This window comes from Astatotilapia calliptera, chromosome 10, assembly GCF_900246225.1.
Source record: "Astatotilapia calliptera chromosome 10, fAstCal1.2, whole genome shotgun sequence".
In the NCBI taxonomy this organism is placed as follows: Eukaryota; Metazoa; Chordata; class Actinopteri; order Cichliformes; family Cichlidae; genus Astatotilapia; species Astatotilapia calliptera.
In genome coordinates this window covers 5,905,060-5,926,624 of record NC_039311.1, presented here as the reverse complement: position 1 = coordinate 5,926,624, position 21,565 = coordinate 5,905,060, and the positions used below count along the sequence as shown (strand labels likewise).

Here is a 21,565-nt window from a genome sequence, read left to right as displayed (position 1 = left end):
TTTACATGGTGATCCAACATTTTTGGAAGAGGGTGGTAATTTAATTTGTGTAAGGCATAAATTTAGGGGTCTGGCTGCTTTGATTGACAGGTATGCCACCACTTATTTAATAGAATTATCTGTAAAATAATTATCTAGTTGTAGAACAGCCAAGAGATTTGTGCTTTGGTTTTGGTACTGAAATTTAAACTAGCCTGTTATTTAGCACTGATGAGCAGGTCTACAGCTTGCTAACCAGGATTACTACCTTTAGCGTCCATTTTTAGCTCCCAGAAAAACAAACAAACTAAGACTGTGATTCAAAAGTGGAATCCAGCAGCAATGGGTGAGGTGACAATGGCTTTGTCCATCTTATACTTACAGTCGATGCTTCAAACACAGTGGGCCTGATACTAGAACTACTTTTGTTTTTGCAACGAGTTAATGTGATAAAATTATTTTTTTAAATTGAAGATTGAAAATTTAAAAATTTATAGTAAATATTTTAAAACTGTTTCTCTTTATTACCTAATTCTCATATCTGTTAATTCATCTAAGGCGACATATACTGGCACTTTACTTTGATATTTAAAAAAATGCAAGCTCAAAGTGCAAACAAAATTTGCCTTTTCCTGATAAAAAGGAGCCAAAACACTCTTCAACTATGAGCAAACACAAAACCCTGATAGTAAAAAATTTAATGGTTGCATTTTTTAATTCCCAATTTTAAGTTCAATAATACCTGCGAGGTAATGACTTCTATAGATGCCATGAAGCGGTCTGCAATGATGGACACACCCAGGAACATGTACATGAGACAGAGGAAATAGATGATTGCCCTCCCTGCCTGCTCCCCCAGTGGAGGGTTGAGTGGTAGCCACACCGGCAGCAGGATGCCGGGTTTACAAACCACAGTGTCAGAACACGTCCGTTTTCCAGAGCCTGAGGTGTTACCAGAGGATTGCGGCAGCTCAGGGTCAGATGCTCGCTCCACAACCTGGGGCTTGAAGGAGGTCCCGGCGTAGCACAGGAGGAGGAACGAGAGGAAGAGGAGGCTGGAAAGGTAAACCGGAGGGGGTCCCATGGTATCCCTGAGTCAGGAAGGGCCTGGGGGTGGGGTTCACTGGGGGAACCGCTGGGTCAAAAGAAACTCCTAGTGAAGCAGAGGAACACACATTTTTTTGAGAAAGAGAAAATCTTTATCGTATACGATAGTTTACATATCTCACCATGTCTTAGATGGTACATGATAGGCTGGTTCTTATGCCCTGCTTTTCTATTCTGCTCGAGCACTCGAAGCGCTTTATATGACAACAAGCTTCGTACACCCACTAATACACCTTCATACAGACATGCCTAAGTGCTTTCTAGCCAACATTCTCACACACACACACACACACACACACACACACACACACACACACACACACACACACACACACACACACACACACACACACACACACACTACATTCATCAGGAGCAAGTAGTTTGTCTTTTCGTCCTCGAGTGTCGTGGTCTGGATGCACTATCCAAGAATGTGAACATCAGCATTTAAGGCAATTCTAATGTAAACTATAACAGCAATGGCATGCAAATAAGTACATTTTAAATATGCTCTACATCAGATTACCATAAAAACAACATAAAAACATGGATGCGGCTGTAAGAACAGTTCTGCAGTCTTCACACAAAATTCTAGACACGCTGCTTCATTTCTGGTATTATTATGATCTTTGTGAGCATTTTAAATATTAGACGTGTTTTAGTATCAACTGTCAAAGCTCCTCCCCTTCCCGCATGTTTACTACATGGATAAAAATTGAAGATATGTGCGTGTATCCAACTCTGGACTTTTTCTAAGATTATCCATCTGAATCCAGCACTTTATAGCAGGTCATATGGTCGATGTTGACCTACTAGCAACAGTTTCCTTGCTATCCTCTAAATAATTTGTAATTGAGCAGTAATGAAACTGGCTAGTTTTCAGCACTGATGTTTTGTCCAACATTGCGATTGAGAATTGGACTTTCATAACATTAGTTTAAAGCATATCCATATTTTAGTTAACATTTAGTTAGAATTAGGGACGTGTAATGTGGTTCAGACACCAAAAGTGGGGAGGATTTGTATTCAGGTAACCCTGGTCATGAGATTAAGGAGCCACCAGTTGTCTGGGTTCACAGCAATGATCCATTCATTTATTAGTAGAAATGACAGAACAGCATATTGTGAAACATAAAACCAACAGAACAGCAGTCACAAGAGATGTTAGTCTTCACCATCAGACTAGATAAGGACATTTTAATTGAACACATCCAGACTCCTGATGATTCCTGACATCCTGAAACAGCACTTCAGTGAATTCACCAACTCCCCCATGCTGACTTCCAAAACATCAAACCACAACAATACTAAGCACTGATGGAATATTGGATTTGGCTAAACAATGCTATTGACATTGCTGATAAGCGCTTAAGGAGGGAGTGCTGTTAACCCTTCCTGAGTTGCCTCATTGCCGTAATCATGTTCACCTAAAGTCTTGATCCACAACCTCACCAAATTCCTCTCAGACTTGAGTTTTTACTTCAGCCACTGCCTGAGCCACACTCCACTTGGCCTAATGGTTCCCATCAGCTGCTTCGGGAGTTCCACAAACTCAATAAGACTACAGTCCTCTCTTCACCTTAGTGCCCGAGAGATACTACCACAGTTCTAATGACTCAAAAGACTTGCTTTTAACAGGAAGAAAATCTCTGGCAAGAATCCACCAAAGAAAGGAGTCCCGTAAAGCTGTGTCCTCTGCAGCGTCATGCAAAGAAGAGTTAACATGTCATCCCCAAGCTGAAAGTGAAGGAAAGAAACCCTTTACTCCACCAAGGAAAACCCCAACATACAACTTCAGAGTGGACCAGAGTCCAGCTCCTTTTCAGGAAACAATGTCAAGAACCTGAGTTCTGTGTTGAGGTCAAGTCCAACTATTTCTAGCTCTCCACTTAATCAACTAGGTAATGCTTAAACTGCATTCACATTAACGATAAGCAGAATTTTTGACAACAACATATACCGGGCTTGTTTGTTTCCCAATAACCCCACCAATTACTATTGTGCTCTTCACTTACCTTCCATGTATTTCTATGCAGCCAGTAATGTCAGACTGCTGGTTTTCAGTAACTTCACTGATTTAAACCAGAAATAGGAACACAGGCAAAAATGTCACTAACTGTAAAGATGTGCTACCTTCACTTATTGATTGATCACTGAGTCATGATGTTGCAGTCAAGTATTCTAGAGCAGCGGTCCCCAACCTTTTTTGCACCACGGACCAGTTTAATGTCAGACAATATTTTCACGGACCGGCCATTAAGGTGTTGTGGATAAATACAACAAAACAAAATGATACAACTGAGACAAAAACTGTGGTATTTTGTAAGTATAATAATAAACACAAATTCACTGTGTAATTGTGTAACTTTATTAGCAGCGTCCTCCTGAAATGTGCCAACAACATTGAGAGTAACATCCTCCTCTCTGCTCCTTAATGCTCTCTGGTCGCTATGGTAACGCGCAAATATTTATTTCAAAATAAGACACACAACTACAACACGGGAAAAGACCCAGGGAAACAGAGTTAACGATAAAACCCCTGAAAACCATGAATTTCACATCCGAGCCTCAACTCTCGCGGCCCGGTACCAGTCCATGGCACAGGGATTGGAGACCGCTGTTCTAGAATTCTCAAGTTGAAAACAAGTATTTTGGCCATTTCCAACACGTGTTTTTGATTGAAAGGAAGATTAACAATATCAAGCACCACACAGACAAAGTGTAACAGGGAGATTTAGTGTAAGCAGTGAGTCTGAGGGTGTCATAGCAGGGTGGGAGAAAGATTTCAGCCTTTTTTCAGTGCTCCTCTTGATCCCAACGCCTCCACTGCTCTTGCACAGGTGACACTGCACTATTGTGCACTGTGACTTGAAACAGATACTAGGGTGCTGCATCTTTGATGCAGCCGGAGCTCTGCCAGCTCATTATGCAGTTGTGATTCAAAAACACAGCCCTGAGGGCCTGCAGCATCGCATTTCACTTTCCAAGGCCTGCTACGGTTACCTCGACCTCAGACAGAGGGCTACCTTACGCCAGTGGTTGTTGTGGGGGAAACAGGCTCACCAAAAATAACCTCCCCAATAATCATATTTGGACAATAGAACAAAGAACAAAACTGTTTGGCGCAAGTTTGAGCATGACGACAATAACACTACAAACACTCTTTATCTATTTGTTTTACTGTCACATAAAAATTATTTAAAAAAATAATAATCTGAATGCCAGCCCCTTTAAGAAGTCCACTAAATGTAAAAGTGAGAACCAAAGACTTCAATATTTTATATGACCTTTTTAACATTGTGACGAGACATGCTTAAAACATAAACTCAGATTTGTTCAGAATAGTACACGGTGAATTTTGATGATTGGTAGCATGCAACAAAGCCTCAGTGGATAATGAGTGCTAGCTAATCAAGAAGCTGGTACAGGATAAGCTGGATGCATTATTGATCAATGCATTCACCTAAATATAGAAGGATATCTCTTCCTTTCAATCACCTACTCTTTAAGGATCATTCATATGAAGAGCCAAGTGGATTTATGAGTCAGACATTAAGTGCGTGCTTCATAGTCTTTCCACTTCAGGGACTGGGTAAATAGGCAGATAAATTGGCAGACTACTGCTCCTCCCTTCGAGCTGTGCAGCTCTGCAGTGGCACTGATTCAGGTCAACTCTCTGATTTTTCTGGAGGACTGATGTTCACTGGGAACTTTATTGTCTTTTAAGGATTATAAAAAAAACAAGGATAGTGAACAACAAAAAGTGCAAAAAAAATGTGGCACTCTCTTCTTACAAGCCTCTCTAATGCCTGGAGTACAGGGGTCCCAGGGTGTTGACAACTCTGTGGTCTCTCTGTCCTCTTCACGCACAGGAACAGTGAGCTGGATGACAGCTCCTCTCCCCTTACGGCCTCCGACACGGCCACTATCTGTCAGCACCACCGATAAGTGATTGCCTGGGGTTATCTTACACTGATAGGAGAGCCAGCAGAAAAAAGAGTTAGCACCTTTAACAGTTTAATATTTCCCGCCTGTATCCTGGCCGTGGGGTATTGTCAGATAAAGGGATGCTCTTTCTGACATGTGGAGCAGTCGGGCATACAGGTGAGTTAAAGATGAATAATTAAAGCATCAATAATACGAAGAAAATGCAATCGGACTTACAGGAGTAATTTCACAGGTGTCCAAAGTCTTCCTGACCACTGGCTATTCTGTGTTAGCGCCAACAGCCAAGTGGATGACATGGCTTTCTGCTGTGACTCTAAACCAGTCAGACTCAGAGACAGTGAGGCAGATGGGCGTGTTACTTATTCACCAATGGATTATCTATTACAGTCAAGTTAAGTACTTTGATTACAGTGATCACAGAATTAACACATATATATATCAAATACTAAGCACTCTTGTCTAAACTAAAAAGAAAACCAAAGACACTTCCTGTCTTGGTCCCGTTTGACATATTCTCCAAAACAGAGACCTGAAACGCACACACAGACCTTCTAATCAGCGATCCATCACTGCAGGAAGAAACTGTGTTGCCCCAACAGCTCAAACATTAACCTATATGCAGATTGACACAGATCAATTTTCCAGGATGTAAGCTCTATGCACAGGTAAACCAATAACACACCGTGTATCAGTTTCACAGCCAGCCAATCATGGCCTGCGATTGCACACAGAGCACAAGCTTACACTCGTCTGTAAAGCGTTTCCTCTGCATTCTAACAACATCTACAGTGAATCACAGACGCACTCACCTGCCGTTCAAGAAAATATCATAATAACTCTCAATGTTAATAGGCAAAATTTACCACTAACAAATAACCAGTTAATACCACAAACATACATCAAAATATACTTTATCTGTAAAATGGTAAATGGCCTGTATTTGTATAGTTCTTTACTAGTCCCTAAGGACCCCAAAGCGCTTTACCTCTGCCCTCTGACCACCACCAGTAGTAGGCAATGGGTGAAGTGTCTTGCCCAAGGACACAACGACCGAGACAGTCCAAACCGGGGCTCAGACCAGCAACCTTCAGATTACAAGGCGAACTCCCAAATCTTTTTATTTATTATTATTATTATCTATTTTGGTTCTCTGTGGTTACAAATGATTTTTGAACATACTTAATATCTGATTCCCATCTGATTTTTCAAAGCAAACACTGACACCACCGGAGTTTTAATATTTTTCAAGTTTATCACGCAAACTGGGATAAGTAGATATTCAGACCAAAACAAGACCGGTGTTAAGAGACCTTGGAGTTTTATTATTTGCCTCAAGTACCAGTGAGACATTAAATATGATTCCCAAGATCCCCCAAAGGGAACCATTGCTTTAATGAGTAACACAGGGCTTTGGGGTTTTGTTATGAGCCTGCTGATGAACCAGAGTGTAAGATATCTAATAATAATAATAATCACACAGACAGATATATGCTGAGCCAAACCACTAACATGGCATTCAGCTATATTGTGGAGATTTCACTGTAAACATCTCATTTTTTACCAGTCAGTGCTGGACTGTGTTAACATGCATGCGTTGTGTCAGGTGTTGACTAGAATCTGTCAGTTTGGTAGGCCATTTTTCACATTTAAAATGGCCTGGTAAATGGCCTGTATTTATATAGCGCTTTACTTTTAATCAAAGAGAAACACCTCCTTTTACTTTATTACGCAATTAATTTTTGAATCTTATCACAAATTTAAAAAAAGACCGTGGCAGAGGCAGCGGAAAGCAGGCAGGGGTTTGTTAAAGAATCATCTACTTGTTTCCACTGCATCAGATTTTCCAAAGCGCCCTCAGCAAATGTTTAAGCCAGTTTAAAACATGTCACAAACACATTTAGTTATTATAGTCACTAAGTAAAGGACTGAAGAAAATAAGTTTAACACATCAAGTTTAACAGACTGAGCAAGCAGAATGTAGCAGAAAGGTGAGCATATCAGAATAAACTAGACAAAAAGTTCTACTTACTGTTATTAAAAATGTATTCGCCTTTTTGACAGCCACCTATTAACTGAGAACATTTCTAAACTTAAGATGAGATGTATTCTTGTGTCTCATGCCTTTCAAATATTAATCACCTGCTGCAGATGTTTTTAAGGCAGTTTCTTCTTTTATTGTCCACTTGGAACGTTGCACGAAAGGACTGAAAATGAGTGAGAACACAACCAAATAAAAACTTTCAGAAAGCCTACGAGAGTAATGTAGACAAACTTATACCATCAGGTGTGTCTTACAAAAATCTGCCACGTTTGCTCTAATTATGCATGTATAAATTAAGTACACCAGCTCAATCAGTACCGCTGAGGAATTAAATGTTTTCTGAGAAGTCCATGTGCACGCAGCAGGAGAAAGATAACCCAACTGCTTTACTGTCTTTGTTCCCCAGAAGTCCACCAGGTCAAAATGATCATCAATCTGGACGGCAGCAGTGCAAGCTCGGCTGAGCACAAGGTTTAGTTTACAACACGGCGGGCACACTGCCATGCTGTTCAGTTCCTCAAGTGTGGGGATCTACTTTCAACCACGACTCAACTGCATGTCTAACCCATAATGTACAGTCCCATACTGTATTACAACTGACTGCATAACGTCCAAATAATTTCTCATTCAATATCATTTTGGAACTGATTCTATTTCATCCCATTCACTAAATCCTGTAAATTTAGTCACTGAAATTTCACCATGGGGTGGGGTAGGGTGAGGTGGAGGCAGATGATCCGCTGTGCCGACACCTAACGAGAGCAGCCCGAAGAAGACGGCCACATAGCATTCCAGACTGACATCAGGTAACTTTTTATTGTACTTCAGAACGAGATCGCTGACTGATTTAAGAAATTAGCTCTACAGTTTTACAGGGTCTCTGTGCTTGATTGGGCAAACATATTTTTAACATCTTTTTAAAAATGTCTACATACTTAAACATAAAAAACCCCTAATACTTCAGTTCAGTTATATAATGGACATTTGACACTCTGGAGCAGGTAACACTGCCATCATTACTACATGGTTGTTATTCAGTTATATACGTGGCTTCACTAACTGTCAGCCAGACTCAGATATTTTGTAGGGTAAAGTTTCTTGTAGACACAAGAAACTTACAACTGGTAACTTGATGAGCTAATGATCTTTTTGTATATATCAGTGCCTGTGACACGGTTTGCATTCATTCACAGAAATTTTATGGAACCACTAGAATATTTTGGGCTGTGGGCATTTTCTGAAAGATAAGTCAGTAAAGATGTACTTCTACTGGCGGCTTTAACACAAATTAAAATGTACTCAACTCTGTAACTCTAATTTATTATTCGTCAAATAATTTAGCTTCTTCTAACACAGACTTGAAGTTGCCATGGTGTGTGTGTGTGTGTGTGTGTGTGTGTGTGTGTGTGTGTGTGTGTGTGTGTGTGTGTGTGTTTATGATAGAAAGAAAGCAGTGAAAGCCAGATACACAGACTGGGTTAAAACTGTGTTTTGTGAATTTTTGAGACAACTTTCAAGCACAACATGAACCGATATCAAAACCAGCTCTGCCTTTGATGATGCACAAGTTTAGTTTTGAGTTGTCTGAAATCAAGATCATGAAAATTATACATGTAGCATATCTTGTAAACTGCCTATTTGGGACAAGGTGCATTCTGAACAAGTGCTTTAACTATATCTGATATCTGACTTAGAAATAGCAGAGATCAATTAAATCTGTTAATGGATAATTTTATATGAAGTTGTGTTGCTTCCCCTGCACAATCTCCAACTTTAGTTAAGCTTGAACGTGTTAGCTTTGGAGTTGGAGCTTGGTTCTTACACAACACAGTGACACTGACTCGGGCTTTGGTGGTTCCTCGCAGTTTGGGCCAATTTAATCTCTGCTGAGGACGACAGTTTGGATCTTTTTCAGACCGTGGCAATGTGGCTACACTTTCTAATAACTTGTACTGTTTGTGTCAATCTGTCATCTTCTCAGATCTGCACTGAGCTCTTTGGGATGCCCACTTTTACTGTGTGTTGCTCGGTCCAACAAATGCTGTCACAAAAGCCTTGCGTCGGCAAGAAGAAGCAATCTTCTGCAGTCAGACGAAATTAAGTGGTCTTGACAAACTGAAAGACATTTCGAGCTTTAATCCTGCAGCTGAATGAATAACTTAAATGAGAATATGTGTATTTTAAATCAGTGTGTATAAATTTCATCCTTCATTAAAAAAAGCACCAAATCCAAGGGGTTTTTTTTTGTTCTTTTACACTTACACATTATATTTATTATTATTCAGCTGCAGAAAAAAAACAGTTCACAGACATTACTGAATGTCCTATATTACTTCAACATGATGATTGCAAATAAAGTTTGGAATTTTAGTACCCAGACAGTATTATAACGACAAATTAAAATTAACTGATCTGCTACACTGTCTTTATTAATTCTAATCCCTGTGTAAACACCATGCCACAATTTCAACTGACAAAAAAAACCCAAGAAAAAAAAAAAATTATATATATATATATATATATTAGGGGTGCAACGACACAACCGTTCGATACAGTGCTTTCGGTTCGGTACGCATATGTATCGAACAATACAAAATGTTTTATTTATTTTATCAACTTTTCTTCTGCCGATGCTGTCTGTGTTGAGCGCTCAGTGGATCTGCACTGTCGAGCACAGATCCACTGAGCACAGCACAAGCTAGTAACACAGAAGTTAAGCTTGTTGCAACATGGCAACTGCCTCAACGCTAACCAAAATTGAACCTCCCCCACCCTCATTCAGATCTGGCGTTTGGAACTATCTTGGTTTTCATGTGAAGCATGACCCTGATGGTAAGCGCGTCATGGACAAAAGTAAAACAGTATGTCAGATGTGCCACGTAATGCTCAATTGGTGGGAACTAGTGCGTTAGCTCAGTTAGCTTGTTAACGTGTTGACGGCATCCAGCCCCACGTACGGGGCGATCCGCGGTAACTCGTTAACGGAGATTTGCTGTGTTGTGGCGTTAACGTCATTTCAGATTAATGCTGACAGCACTAGTGGGAACACAACGAATATGACTGCACATTTACATCCTAGAGCAAAGACAAGTGGAAGCAGACAAAAACAACAAGCACGCATGCTACAAACTTTACCCGAGTCATTTAGACAGCCGTTAGCACAGGATTCGCCTCATGGGGAACTGATATGTTTAATATGCTGCTGAGAGTATAGCCCAGAAGAAGCGTATAGTATAGCTTTTATTTTGGAAAGAGACATTTCTCTGTAATAAACTCTCTTTTCCAAAGATGAGGGATTCCTCGATCAGATAGATTAATTTTTTACTATTATTTTGTTGTTTCAGCAACATTAAATTTAAAAACTGTTCTTTTGAGTTAAAATATAAATTTATAATTTTAATAAATGACAAATTAAAAAGGGATGAACATTTTTTTGCATCGAAAAAATATCAAACCGTGACACCAAAGTATCGAACCGAACCGTGAATTTTGTGTATCGTTGTACCCCTAATATCTATCTATCTATCTATCTATCTATCTATCTATATATATATATATATATATATATATATATATATATATATATATATATATATATATATATATATACACACATACACAGACACATACACACACATATATGTATGTATATACATATATACATACATATATGTGTGTGTACACATGCAGAGCAGCTTTAGTTGCATACTGTCAGACTAAAGAAGGGTTACAGATAGAGCTGGGCGATAGAACGATAACGATATGTATCGCGATATAACTTTTACTCGATAGAGAAATTAAGCTATCGCGATAGACCTCGCCGCTCTTGTCCTCAAAAAAAAAAAAAAAAAAAGGTCAGCCAATCCAAATTAAGTAGCGCAGAGCCGAACCAATCACAGCCGCAGCGTCACGTCGCGTGACTTGTTACATACAGCACAAGTGCCAAGCCGCACGTGTGTTTGTTTGGGAAGCAGCCAGCGGTAATGGCCAGCGCGTAATGGAGGAAATGAGTGTGCCGACTAGAAAAAATCAACCGAGCGTGACCGAAGAGAAAACAGATGATGGTGCCGGAGAGATTGTCGAACGGAAGAGCCATAGAAGTTCCGTAGTGTGACGGTATTTCGGCTATTTCAAGTCTGACAAAAAACAGAGTAGCGTGCACTGTAAATTGTGCCGAAAGCAAGTCTGGAAATACAATAAACTGGTGCATGCGTCACACTGTGCGCCACGTTATTGTTTCGGTGAAATGAATTTCTACAATACTGTTACTGTTAATTCTACTCTCTGCAGTGTTTAAATGCTTACATATACACACAGTTACTGTCCCTCCACACATACGACTCGGTTCTGCTTCTAGGCCCCAGCTTTGTTTACTTTTTCCCACCGAGGCTTCTAGACTTCTGATTGGCCAACATTTCTGCACGGTTAGGAATCTAGTGCCACCTGCTGCTTTGGCATGTTCATAGCAGCGTTTTCCTTCATTTCTGCCTTTACGTGTGGACGGGATTATTTTTTAAAACGAAAATGGAAAATCTCAGTTTTCAAAAATACCCGTGTACGTGTGGACGTAGCCTCAGTCTCTGACTGGAAGCGCTAATTCGTCATTCGGCTTTTGTCAGACTAAAGTAACTGTTAAAACTGTTTGAAAAGCTAAGCTATACAACAAGGAGAGATTGAGAATTTCCTTTTAGTTCTCGGTTTAGCCCAGCTCTAGTTACAGAGTTTAACGTCTCTCTTCCTCTCTAATCAGTTTGACTCTGACATAAACAATTCATTCGACATCTCTAAACTATTTCCGTCTCTTGTTTCTCGCTCTAGACTCATTGTGCCTGTGTTTAAAAAAAAAAAAAAAGAAACGTACACAGCTGCTTTTCCTGGGACTTCCACGTGTACCTCACTGTAAAAAGATAAGGCAGGTGGACAGAGAAAGTCAGCATGGGGCCGGAGGTGAGGGCGGACAGAAAGGAGGTCGGGAGACAAGCGGCTGACAGCCAGCAGACAGCGGCTCCTGAGGTTTCCATTACCTGAGACAGCCTGCTCAGCCACTGGCTCTGTCACCTTAGAAGGAACAGCACTCTCAGCTTCAGTATGAACCCAGACAGGGACACCTGTTATGCAATATTCAGGAAACTGTCATAAACATAAACAGTGGACTGAATATACAAATACATACTGATGGCTGTGCAAAATAATAGCTCAGATACATACGATCAGCACCTTACCCCTGTAAGCCATCTCTACTCCTTTCCCCCCCTTTGCTGTAACTCATTCAAGAGAGAATCTCTACTTATTACCCAGTATAAGTGAATACGTTACTTGTACTGTTCATTAACTGGGTGACATCACACAGTCGCCTGAAGTCTAACATAGATTATGAGAATGGAAACACAGCAAGCTACAAACTTATTTTTTTTGTTTGAAAGGTGACTTTTATCCTTCACACAGTGAAGGATAAAAGTCACAACATGTTAATTCAGGAAAACAACCTAGTTCAGATCAACAAAATGTGCAGAGGCAGCCAGCAGGCTGGCAAACACAATAGACCAGCGAGTCAATGAAAACAAAACAGACCCTGATACGCACCGACTCTCCTTTTCCCATTAATCACACGAACTCACAGAGAAACTGATAAATACTATACATCACAGCAAGCTTAACAAGTTCAAAATAAACAGAAATTGTTCACTTGTGATTTATGTGACAGAGGTTTTCTGGGCTCATTAATACTGTTGCACTATTCAACAACTGATATCCAAACAAAGTAAGCCAATCTAATTCAAAAAGAAGTATCATCCATAAGACCCTGACCCTGGTTTTCCTTAATCCTGGAGATTAACATGCAGGGGAATCGCATGTGAAATATGAGAGAAATGTAAGGTGTAGTATAGCCCATTGTCCCTTGGCACTCACGAATGGTGCACATATGGGTGACTGCACCTAATGCTGCCGCATTGGTTTACTTGAGCGCTCACATACGTGTGAGTCTGTGGGAAGGAGCTTGCATTTCAGGATAAGTGTCAGTGAGCTTTAGTGGTAGACTACTTAGATTTACCTCCTGAACCCCCAACACATATTGTCTTCCCTGTGCTTAGATATCACACATAAGCAAGACAGCAACGGTCTGTCTGCAAACAACATGAAAACTGGGCTTTAACTAAAACAATTGTTTAAAAAATATAGAACTGACAAAGAATGAAAAAGCATGAGACCATACCACTTTTAATCCAGGTGTTTCTCATCGCACATGTGTATGGACTCAAGCACCTAATTGTGCAATCTGCTTGAATAAACACTTGTGAATGAACAGGTCTATAGAGTTCACTGAATTTGAACATGGCACTGTAACAGGGTGCCACAGTTGCAACAGGTCTGTTAAATAAATGTCTTACTTCATATGCATTCATAATCAACTCTTACCATAGCAACAAGTTACAGAGCAGGGACCCCGAGTGCTGAGGTGGGTAGTCGTCAACGCTCTAACTGTGAGGCTAATATAAAATAAAAATTTCGACAATAGTTGATGCTGATGAGGATATTTTTGGTTGTCTGTTCTCATAACAGGGTCATTCGGCTCATCGTCACACTATTTTTGAATGTTCAGACAGAAAGACAAAGCAACAACAGATAGACATTAGCCACTAGCACTGATATATGTCGTGGTACTGATATTCAATATCTATATGTCATCATGCCTCAAATAAATAATCATCCCTAATATTGAATTCCTCATTACAAAGACTCTTTAAATGTGACATTGCATCATAATATTTAATTGTTTCAAATACACCCAAAGTGTAACATCAACCTTTTTTGCATTCCTAGTTGATTGGAGTGGATTTAAGCTCTATAGATATTACAACAGAAGAGATAAGTGTATGCCAAAAAACTACAAAGAGAAAATGAATAATCATAGTGCTTTTTTGGATCCTCGTCTGAAAAGTGATATAACTGATATAATCTCTCTAAGCAAATATAATGAACCAGCACTGGGGATGTATCTGCAGTCAGCGCCTCCTGTCTCACACATCAGCAACTCTTAACACACCGATGGCCAGCCAGGGCTGTGGCGGACACAAGAGATGAGTGAGTGGGGATACTGTGTGAAGCCAATCTGCTAAATGAACAGTGTTTATCTGTCAGTTAAATGTCAGCTCTGAAGTCCAGCCCTTATCAGAATTAAATGTCAGGGACGAAGCTGGGCGATCTTTCTGAATAAAACATATAAAACCTCTGAATGTCCAGCGGGAACACACAAACACACATTCTCTGAGCATCCTGGACTCATGGGACAGTAAAGGAGAGTAAGTAGGTTCTGGTATGAATTATAATGCACACATGTGGTGGAGCTGTAGCAGATTAGATTTCGTTTTCAAGCACTCATCAAACATTTACTTGCAGCTACCAGTGATGATCCATCTAGATGTTTTTCCAGTTGTACTATATAACGCAAATATACGGTAAAGATTATGGGCTTAAAAATACGGACTAGAGGTACTTGTTTAGAGGTATAATGTTTATATTCCTGTTTTTACCGGCCACACACCGCTTACTATTTCCTTCCCGAACCCATTCCTTTTTGACGCAAGATTGCTTTTAAATTTTAAAAATCCCGGTCAACTTTTAACCTCACTTTTTTTCTATAATAGAAAATAATTACATAGATAAATAATTCACTGGTGTGACTGACAGCTTAACCACAAAAGTCATTAGGTTTGTAACAGCGTAGTGACCCCGGCCCTATTTAATGTTAGCTATCAAAACTGTACATGGATCGCGAGGGCGTAGCCTCTAGCAGCCCGCCACAACCGCGGTTTGTCCGCCGCACCTGTTCGCTGGCCATTCCTTCCCTTCGTGTCTTACCTTTTGCTTTATGGGACTTCTCCACCACAGGCTGCCATTGCTTCAGAAAGTCTAGAAACGCGTCCTGGTTAAACTTTCCCGGCGTCGACAGCAGGCTGAACTCTCAAAGTGAACTTTGTCGTTAACTCACATTGTGGCTAACAGAGGTGGTGATGCTGCGAGCCCACGCGGCTCGTGACGTGCTGCCTTCAGGGTCTCCTCCCGAGATCGTGTTTTGGACTGTACGCTTTTAAAGTGGATCAAGAGCAAAGGTTTCTGAGACTGGAAATAATATATATTAATCACGACCTCAAACGTCAAAGAGACTTTGTTCCCGCCACATAAATCTGGTTAACGTCGTTGTTTATGTAATAATTTTTGAGAGCGCCTGAACGCATCTTAAGCAGATTAAAATGCACAAATGAGACGTTGATGTTACCGTGCTCTCCTGAAGGCTTGCTTCAAGGCTTGCTTGCTTGTAAACATTTAAATATAAATTAGTTTATTTGTACTTAACCTTTGCATTACTTCTAATATGACAGTCTGATCACAAAGGTGATGTTATATCTTCAGTGATAGGTGTTATGTGGAACAGATATTTATGATGTGGCATAAAAATAACTAATGAATCTTAAATATACTGCCTTTATCATGAATGAATGAATGAATGAATAACAGATTTTTAGAAAATGTTGGACTATGTTTGTCCTTATCCTTGAAGACCTGCCCCGAGCTGTAAGGAGATAAGTGGTTAAAAAAAACCCTGATGGATGACATTATTAAAACATTGTAATTTCAAGAAACATTTGGGAAAAATAATTCTTACCTGAACCTGCAATGAACACGTTTTACATTCAAATATGATCATAAATCATATTTATAAATCATACATATAAGCTCTTCATCAAGAAGAATTTCATAAAACCTCCTGACATAGTAAAAATAGTGAGTGCATGGTTAGTGTTTTACACACACAGCACAAACATATCTAATATTTTAAATACCCAAATATGTAAATACTTAAAAGAAACGATCAACTCTCAAACCAGAAAACTGTATGTTTTATTATTGCATCATATCAGAATCTTCAGAAAAAACTGTGAATTACACCTCCTGGCCCACCTCCATGCCTCCCATAAAACCAGTAATCAAATATTGATGATTGTGTCCATCATTATATTATTGTCATGACAACCTTTGTAAATGCAGTTACATATTGCTGAAACTGATTACACTGAGTGCATTATCAGATATGGCTGCACTGTAAGATTTAGCCTACGGGCTGCTTTTGCTTGGTCGTACAATCACTGCACTGCCAGTGAACTGTGTATTGTGGAAACCATTTAGGAAGCTGTTCTTCAGTCGGTGCAAGAAGTGGACATATCTCACGCCGGGTCCATAACCGGAGAACACATGTGACACCTGCAGGCCAAGACAGATGTGTACATTGAAATGCAGGAATACAGCACTGTGCACTGTAGTGGCAAAGAAATGAGAGTCTCACCTCTTTCCATTCGTGAGAGTAAACCAGTCGCTGCTCGGTGGGGTTGACTGTGTGCTCTGAGATCACTGTGTTTTTATCCGCACCCAGTAACTTCACATGCAGCTGGTAGATTGAGTCATGCAGCTGACTCTCCTCATACCTGATAACATGACACACTTAGATTTTCCTAAAAACTTCAAAGACATTTTCTGTATGTGATGTGATTAAATTGTTCAGAGCAGATTACTATACACTCATATACACTCCAGGCTTGTGGAATGTCTTTATATTCACAAATAGTATAAATATCTGGGACCTTTGGGGGAATGAGTGCTATTATGCTGGCACCAGGATGTCTGTAGTGTAAGGGGACAAAGGGGGCCTTAATCTAGCTCAGTCACTTAAGTGGAAACACATCTATATATGTGAAGTTAGGAGAGTCTGTTTGTTCTTCCTTTTTGGCATGCAAACAGAAGCCACGCATGTGTCAATTCAAGCATTTTAAACTTGGAGTTCATCTCTTTATTGTCTCAACTTGTACAACAATCACTGCATACACATTGCTAGTACTGCATAAGAACCCCTTTTGCTTCCAGAACCAACTTAAGTCTGTGTGGTAATTCAACAAGATTCTGGGAAAACATTCCTAGAGGTTTTAGTCCACACTGACATGACAGCATTACGCAGTGGCTGCAGATTTGTTGGCTCTACATATACGATGCAAAACATCTGTTTTACAACATTACTTAACTGGATTTGAACTCTGGTAACTGTGGAGGCCATTTGATTACAGATAACTCATTGTCATGTTCAAGAAACCAGATTGAGGGATGAAAGCAGCTGTCAGAAGATGGGTACAACACACATAAAAATGTTAGACATGGTCAGTGACAATACTTGGGTAGGTTGTAGAATTTTAATTATGTTTAGTGTGGGGGGGAAAAGGGCTCCAAAGTGTGGCAAGAAAATATTCCCTACACCATTACACCACTGTCCATCTCGACTGTTGATATAAGACAGGATGAATCAATGCTTTTATTTTGTTAATGCCAAATTCTGATCCTAAAGACTATGACCCTGAAGAGTCTTAAGAGAACTGTAGCACATTGTACGTTCAGAGATGCTCTTCTGCATACCTTGGTTTTAAAAACTGGTTAATCGACTTACTGTAGTTCCTAACAGCTCGAAGCATTATGTCCATCTCCTCACCTTTGACATCAACCCAGAGACTTGCTGCTTGCTGGATATTTCGTTATTCTCTGTAAAACCTACCGCTGGTTGTGTGGGAAACCCAGGGGATCAGCGGTTTGTGAAATTCTTAAAACAGCATGCCGAGGACCATAAACCATTCCGTGCTCAAAATTACTTGAATCCCCCCCCCTCCCCCTGCACTGATTTACTGCCGTGTGACTGGCTTGATTACGTATTTGCGTTAATATGAAGTTTGGCCAGTGCACTTAAAGTGGCTGGTGAGGGTAGGTTGATCTGAAAGGTGCACAATGACCATGTTGATGGTTTTAGCTAGGACTAGCACTTGGTATTGTCCAATAACCTTTGTGACTGAGACTTCCAGTTTAATAGGGGGTGTTCAAGAGAGACCAAAATATACATGTCATGGGATGAGCTTTTCTTCCTGTCAGTTTTTAATCACATTGCTAACAGAAGGGGTCGTAAGAATGCATATAGTTCAGTTTCGTTTAGCTTTTTTACTTTTATGGGTTTTGACTGTAGTAAAAAAGCATCTACAGTGTTGACTTCATGCATGAAACAAGCAGCAGTAGGGAATTTCTAGCAGCAGATTGTTGAAACACACACACAAACACACAGGTCTCTGTTGACCAATAACCATTTGGAAATGAATGCTATTAATTGAGGAGATCAGATCAATAAGTAGCCAGTGTGTGTACATTAAGTGTCCTTTTATTACAGTTTTTGCTAAAAGTAACATAATGTGTGATCTTTTTGTCTAGAAGCAGTTGTGCATCCTTAGTTTAGCTGTTCAGTTTCATTCATTTTTATTCACTGAGGACTAGCCTGCAAGCGCCCTCTGCTGTGTTCCTGAAGGAACTGCTGACATTTTTTGTAGAAGAGGTAAAGGCTCATATGGATTGGCTCTGGTATTGGTACACTGCTCCTGTTTAACTTGTTTGACAATGTAAACTCTGTTAGCATTATTAGGCCCTTTTACACTTTACTCACTCGGTGCAAAGGTTCTATCGTTTCACTTTGAACTAAACCAAAATGATGCAGTCACAACTATAACTAATTTATTTACATTTTTTGTTTGTATTTATGTTTATTTACCCACCAGTCTTGGATGGCAATTTCAGGCTGAAACTCATCCAGCAGCTCGTCCCACAGTCCTTCTGCTTTCAGGTCCACAACCTGCTCCATGGTGAACCAGCTGGGAACACCACCACAAACAAGAGTTATACTTACTACCACTGTAATTATACAACTAGAGGTTATATAGCAACCCACTCTTTAAATGTCATTTCTACAAGTATGTTTGCAGATAATCCCGGTTATACCCAGCATCGTGGTAATGTCTAACCCAAGTAACACCTACCTGTAACGAGGCAATGCACACACCACAACACCTTCAGGTATGCCGCTTGTATCATAGGGCAGGACCTCCGAATTCGTGGTCCAACCAGTGAAGTTGCCTGGGGATTCAGAGATTAGTCATGAAACCACATTGATTTGATTCATTTTTTGGCTAACGTCACTCCTGTCCCTCACCATCAGGCTGAAATCGTGGAGGTCCGCGGTCAGGCACGGCAGGCAGTTCGGGTTCAGGTGGTGGGATGTCTTTACTCAACCCTGTGTAGGGAATAAGAGACAATGTTGGCCACTGTAATCCCAGTATACACAGCTCACAGACAAAGAGTTATCTTTCTGACAAGCACTGGGCGTGCCTCTTTGTAAAAACACACTAAGTCAGCATTCTGAGTCACACCTCAGTTTCCAGTTGTCTTAGGGTCATAAAAGCTTTTTCACATCTAATCTTTATGGTAAATGGACAGATTCTTATATAGCGCTTTTCTACGCTCCCGGAGTACTCAAAGCGCTCTATACAACAAGACAAAAAAACAAAAACAGCAGCCGTTTTAGTTGATCTGTTTTCTTTCTTTCTTAAAAACAGCATACTGCACGGTTTAAATGACGAGGAGGTTTAACTCAATGCTTAATGTTTTCAGCAAAGTTATGTCTCACATAACTATCAAAAGTACAGCTGCTGAAGCGTCAGGCACTTTTGTTCCGTCTGTATATGAAGCTGAATGTGGCCGCAGTTTCGAGGAGATAACACAAGATTCCATTTCTGACCGTTGGATTTGTGTCTATTGGCATCGTTTCATAAACTTTGTATGCTTTGATGGGTTTGTGTTTTCATTTACTTGTTAGCAATGCATTTCACAAACTAGTTTAGTTGTTGTGTGCAGCAGAATACTGGCTTAGCGGGCTTAAAGTCACAGTGTCTCCGATGTCTATACCCAAAGCATCTATTTGTTTGTAAACATATCGCTACATAACCAACAGTATATATGCTGAATGCTAAACACCCAAACAGCACCAGTTAAAGTATGAAGACATCAACTTCCTGAAGATCAGGTTTTTTTTTTCCCTTCTCCACTTCTGCATTAGTCAGATTGCACACAGGTACTCAAAAACAAGTTAGGGGAGGGGTCTGTGCATTCAGGATCCATTTTTCCGTAAATGACCAAAGACAATGAATTAATTATTAACTTAATCCCGCTAATACTGGAGGGATGAATTCACACCAGCATAAATGTGTGCAACACATGCCATCTGTCTGTAATCCAAACTTTCTGTGGATAAGGGAGAGACAGCAAAACAACAAGCGTAGCGTGTGTAACAGTGATATGGTACCGTATGGCGCAGGGTTCATCAGTAAATTTCTTCCGAAGGGCTTGGCTTCATACACGGACTTCCAGTCCAGGCCATCGGGCATCGGTGCACTCTGCAGGCTCCACTCTTCCTCGCACTTCTTCTTCCACTCGGCAGCAGACATGGTGCAAATAGCGTGACAGGGCACTACAGCTGTTTCCGAGTTCCCAGTCGGTAGTTTTATCTGGAACGCCCCCTCCTCCCACTCGAGCACAAACCACCAATAGAGGCAGTGTACGTAAACAGTAGCAAATTTTCTGTGACTAACTAAAGGAGGTCTGCCTGTGACACACCCCGGTGTTGCAAGCCAACATGCTGCTCCTCCCTGGCCTCTTAAAGTCACAGCAGTTTAAAAGAATTTCCATCATCACATGATTTATTGATGACATATGTCTGAATACAGATAGTGGAAAAATGTCAGTTTTAGTTTTGCTGGATCTCAGTGCAGCATTTGATACAGTTGACCACAACATATTACTCAAACGACTGGAGAATTGGGCAGGTCTTTCAGGAACTCTACTAAACTGGTTCAAAACATACTTAGAAAACAGGAAATACTTTGTATCAATAGATAACTTCACATCTGAGCAGACAAGTATCACATGTGGAGTTCCCCAAGGTTCCATCTTGGGGCCCCTTCTGTTTAACATTTACATGCTCCCACTGGCACAGATTATAAACAACAACAAAATAAACTATCACAGCTATGCAGATGACACACAAATATATATCACAATGTCACCAGGAGACCAAGGCCCTGTACAGGCTCTTGGTAAATGCATTGAGGAAATTAATGACTGGTTGTGCCCAATTTTCTCCAGCTAAACAAAAACAAAACTGAAGTAATAGTCTTTGGTGCCAAAGAAAAACGATTACAGGTCACCAGAGAACTTCAATCTATACACCTAAAAACCACAAACCAGGCGAGAAATTTGGGTGTAGTGATGGATGCAGACCTAAACTTAGAAAAACACATTAAGACAATAACAAAATCAGCTTACTATCACCTCATTTATATTAAATATACATTAATATATAATATAAGCCCTCATATTATATATTATTTATTCATATGAAGTTTTGATGAATCTCGTTTAACGTATAATCCTTTATCTAAACAAGCTACAGAAACCTCACTACTGAAAGTGTGTTTAAAATGAACTATAAGGTGAATATAATAATATCATTTCGCTGTATCCTCCAGTAGCCTCTAGTTTTTTCTGTGTGCATAATTCTTTGATAAATATATTAAATCTTTT

At 40.1% G+C, this 21,565-nt stretch overlaps 2 protein-coding genes across 3 annotated transcripts in view; both read right to left on the bottom strand.

Annotated features, from left to right (window-relative positions):
• Positions 1-15,227, bottom strand: part of slc8a2a (solute carrier family 8 member 2a) — a 28,845-nt gene extending 13,618 nt beyond the window's left edge. For both annotated transcript variants that reach the window (XM_026181059.1, XM_026181060.1), the window contains exons 1-2: positions 14,936-15,227; positions 722-1,132 (exon numbers count right to left, since the gene is read on the bottom strand). In XM_026181059.1, coding sequence (XP_026036844.1) covers positions 722-1,063 — 342 coding nt within the window. In that variant the 5' untranslated portion in view covers positions 1,064-1,132; positions 14,936-15,227. The remainder of the gene's footprint in view (positions 1-721; positions 1,133-14,935) is intronic.
• A 725-nt stretch (positions 15,228-15,952) lies between these two features.
• On the bottom strand, positions 15,953-20,528 carry nccrp1 (P1, F-box associated domain containing). The gene is made up of 6 exons (XM_026181072.1): positions 20,289-20,528; positions 19,140-19,220; positions 18,967-19,063; positions 18,706-18,801; positions 16,419-16,557; positions 15,953-16,336 (listed from the first exon to the last, which is right to left on the bottom strand). The coding sequence occupies exons 1-6, from the start codon at positions 20,428-20,430 to the stop codon at positions 16,190-16,192; spliced, it is 702 nt and encodes a 233-aa protein (XP_026036857.1). The 5' UTR covers positions 20,431-20,528; the 3' UTR covers positions 15,953-16,189.
• Positions 20,529-21,565: the final 1,037 nt, after the last annotated feature.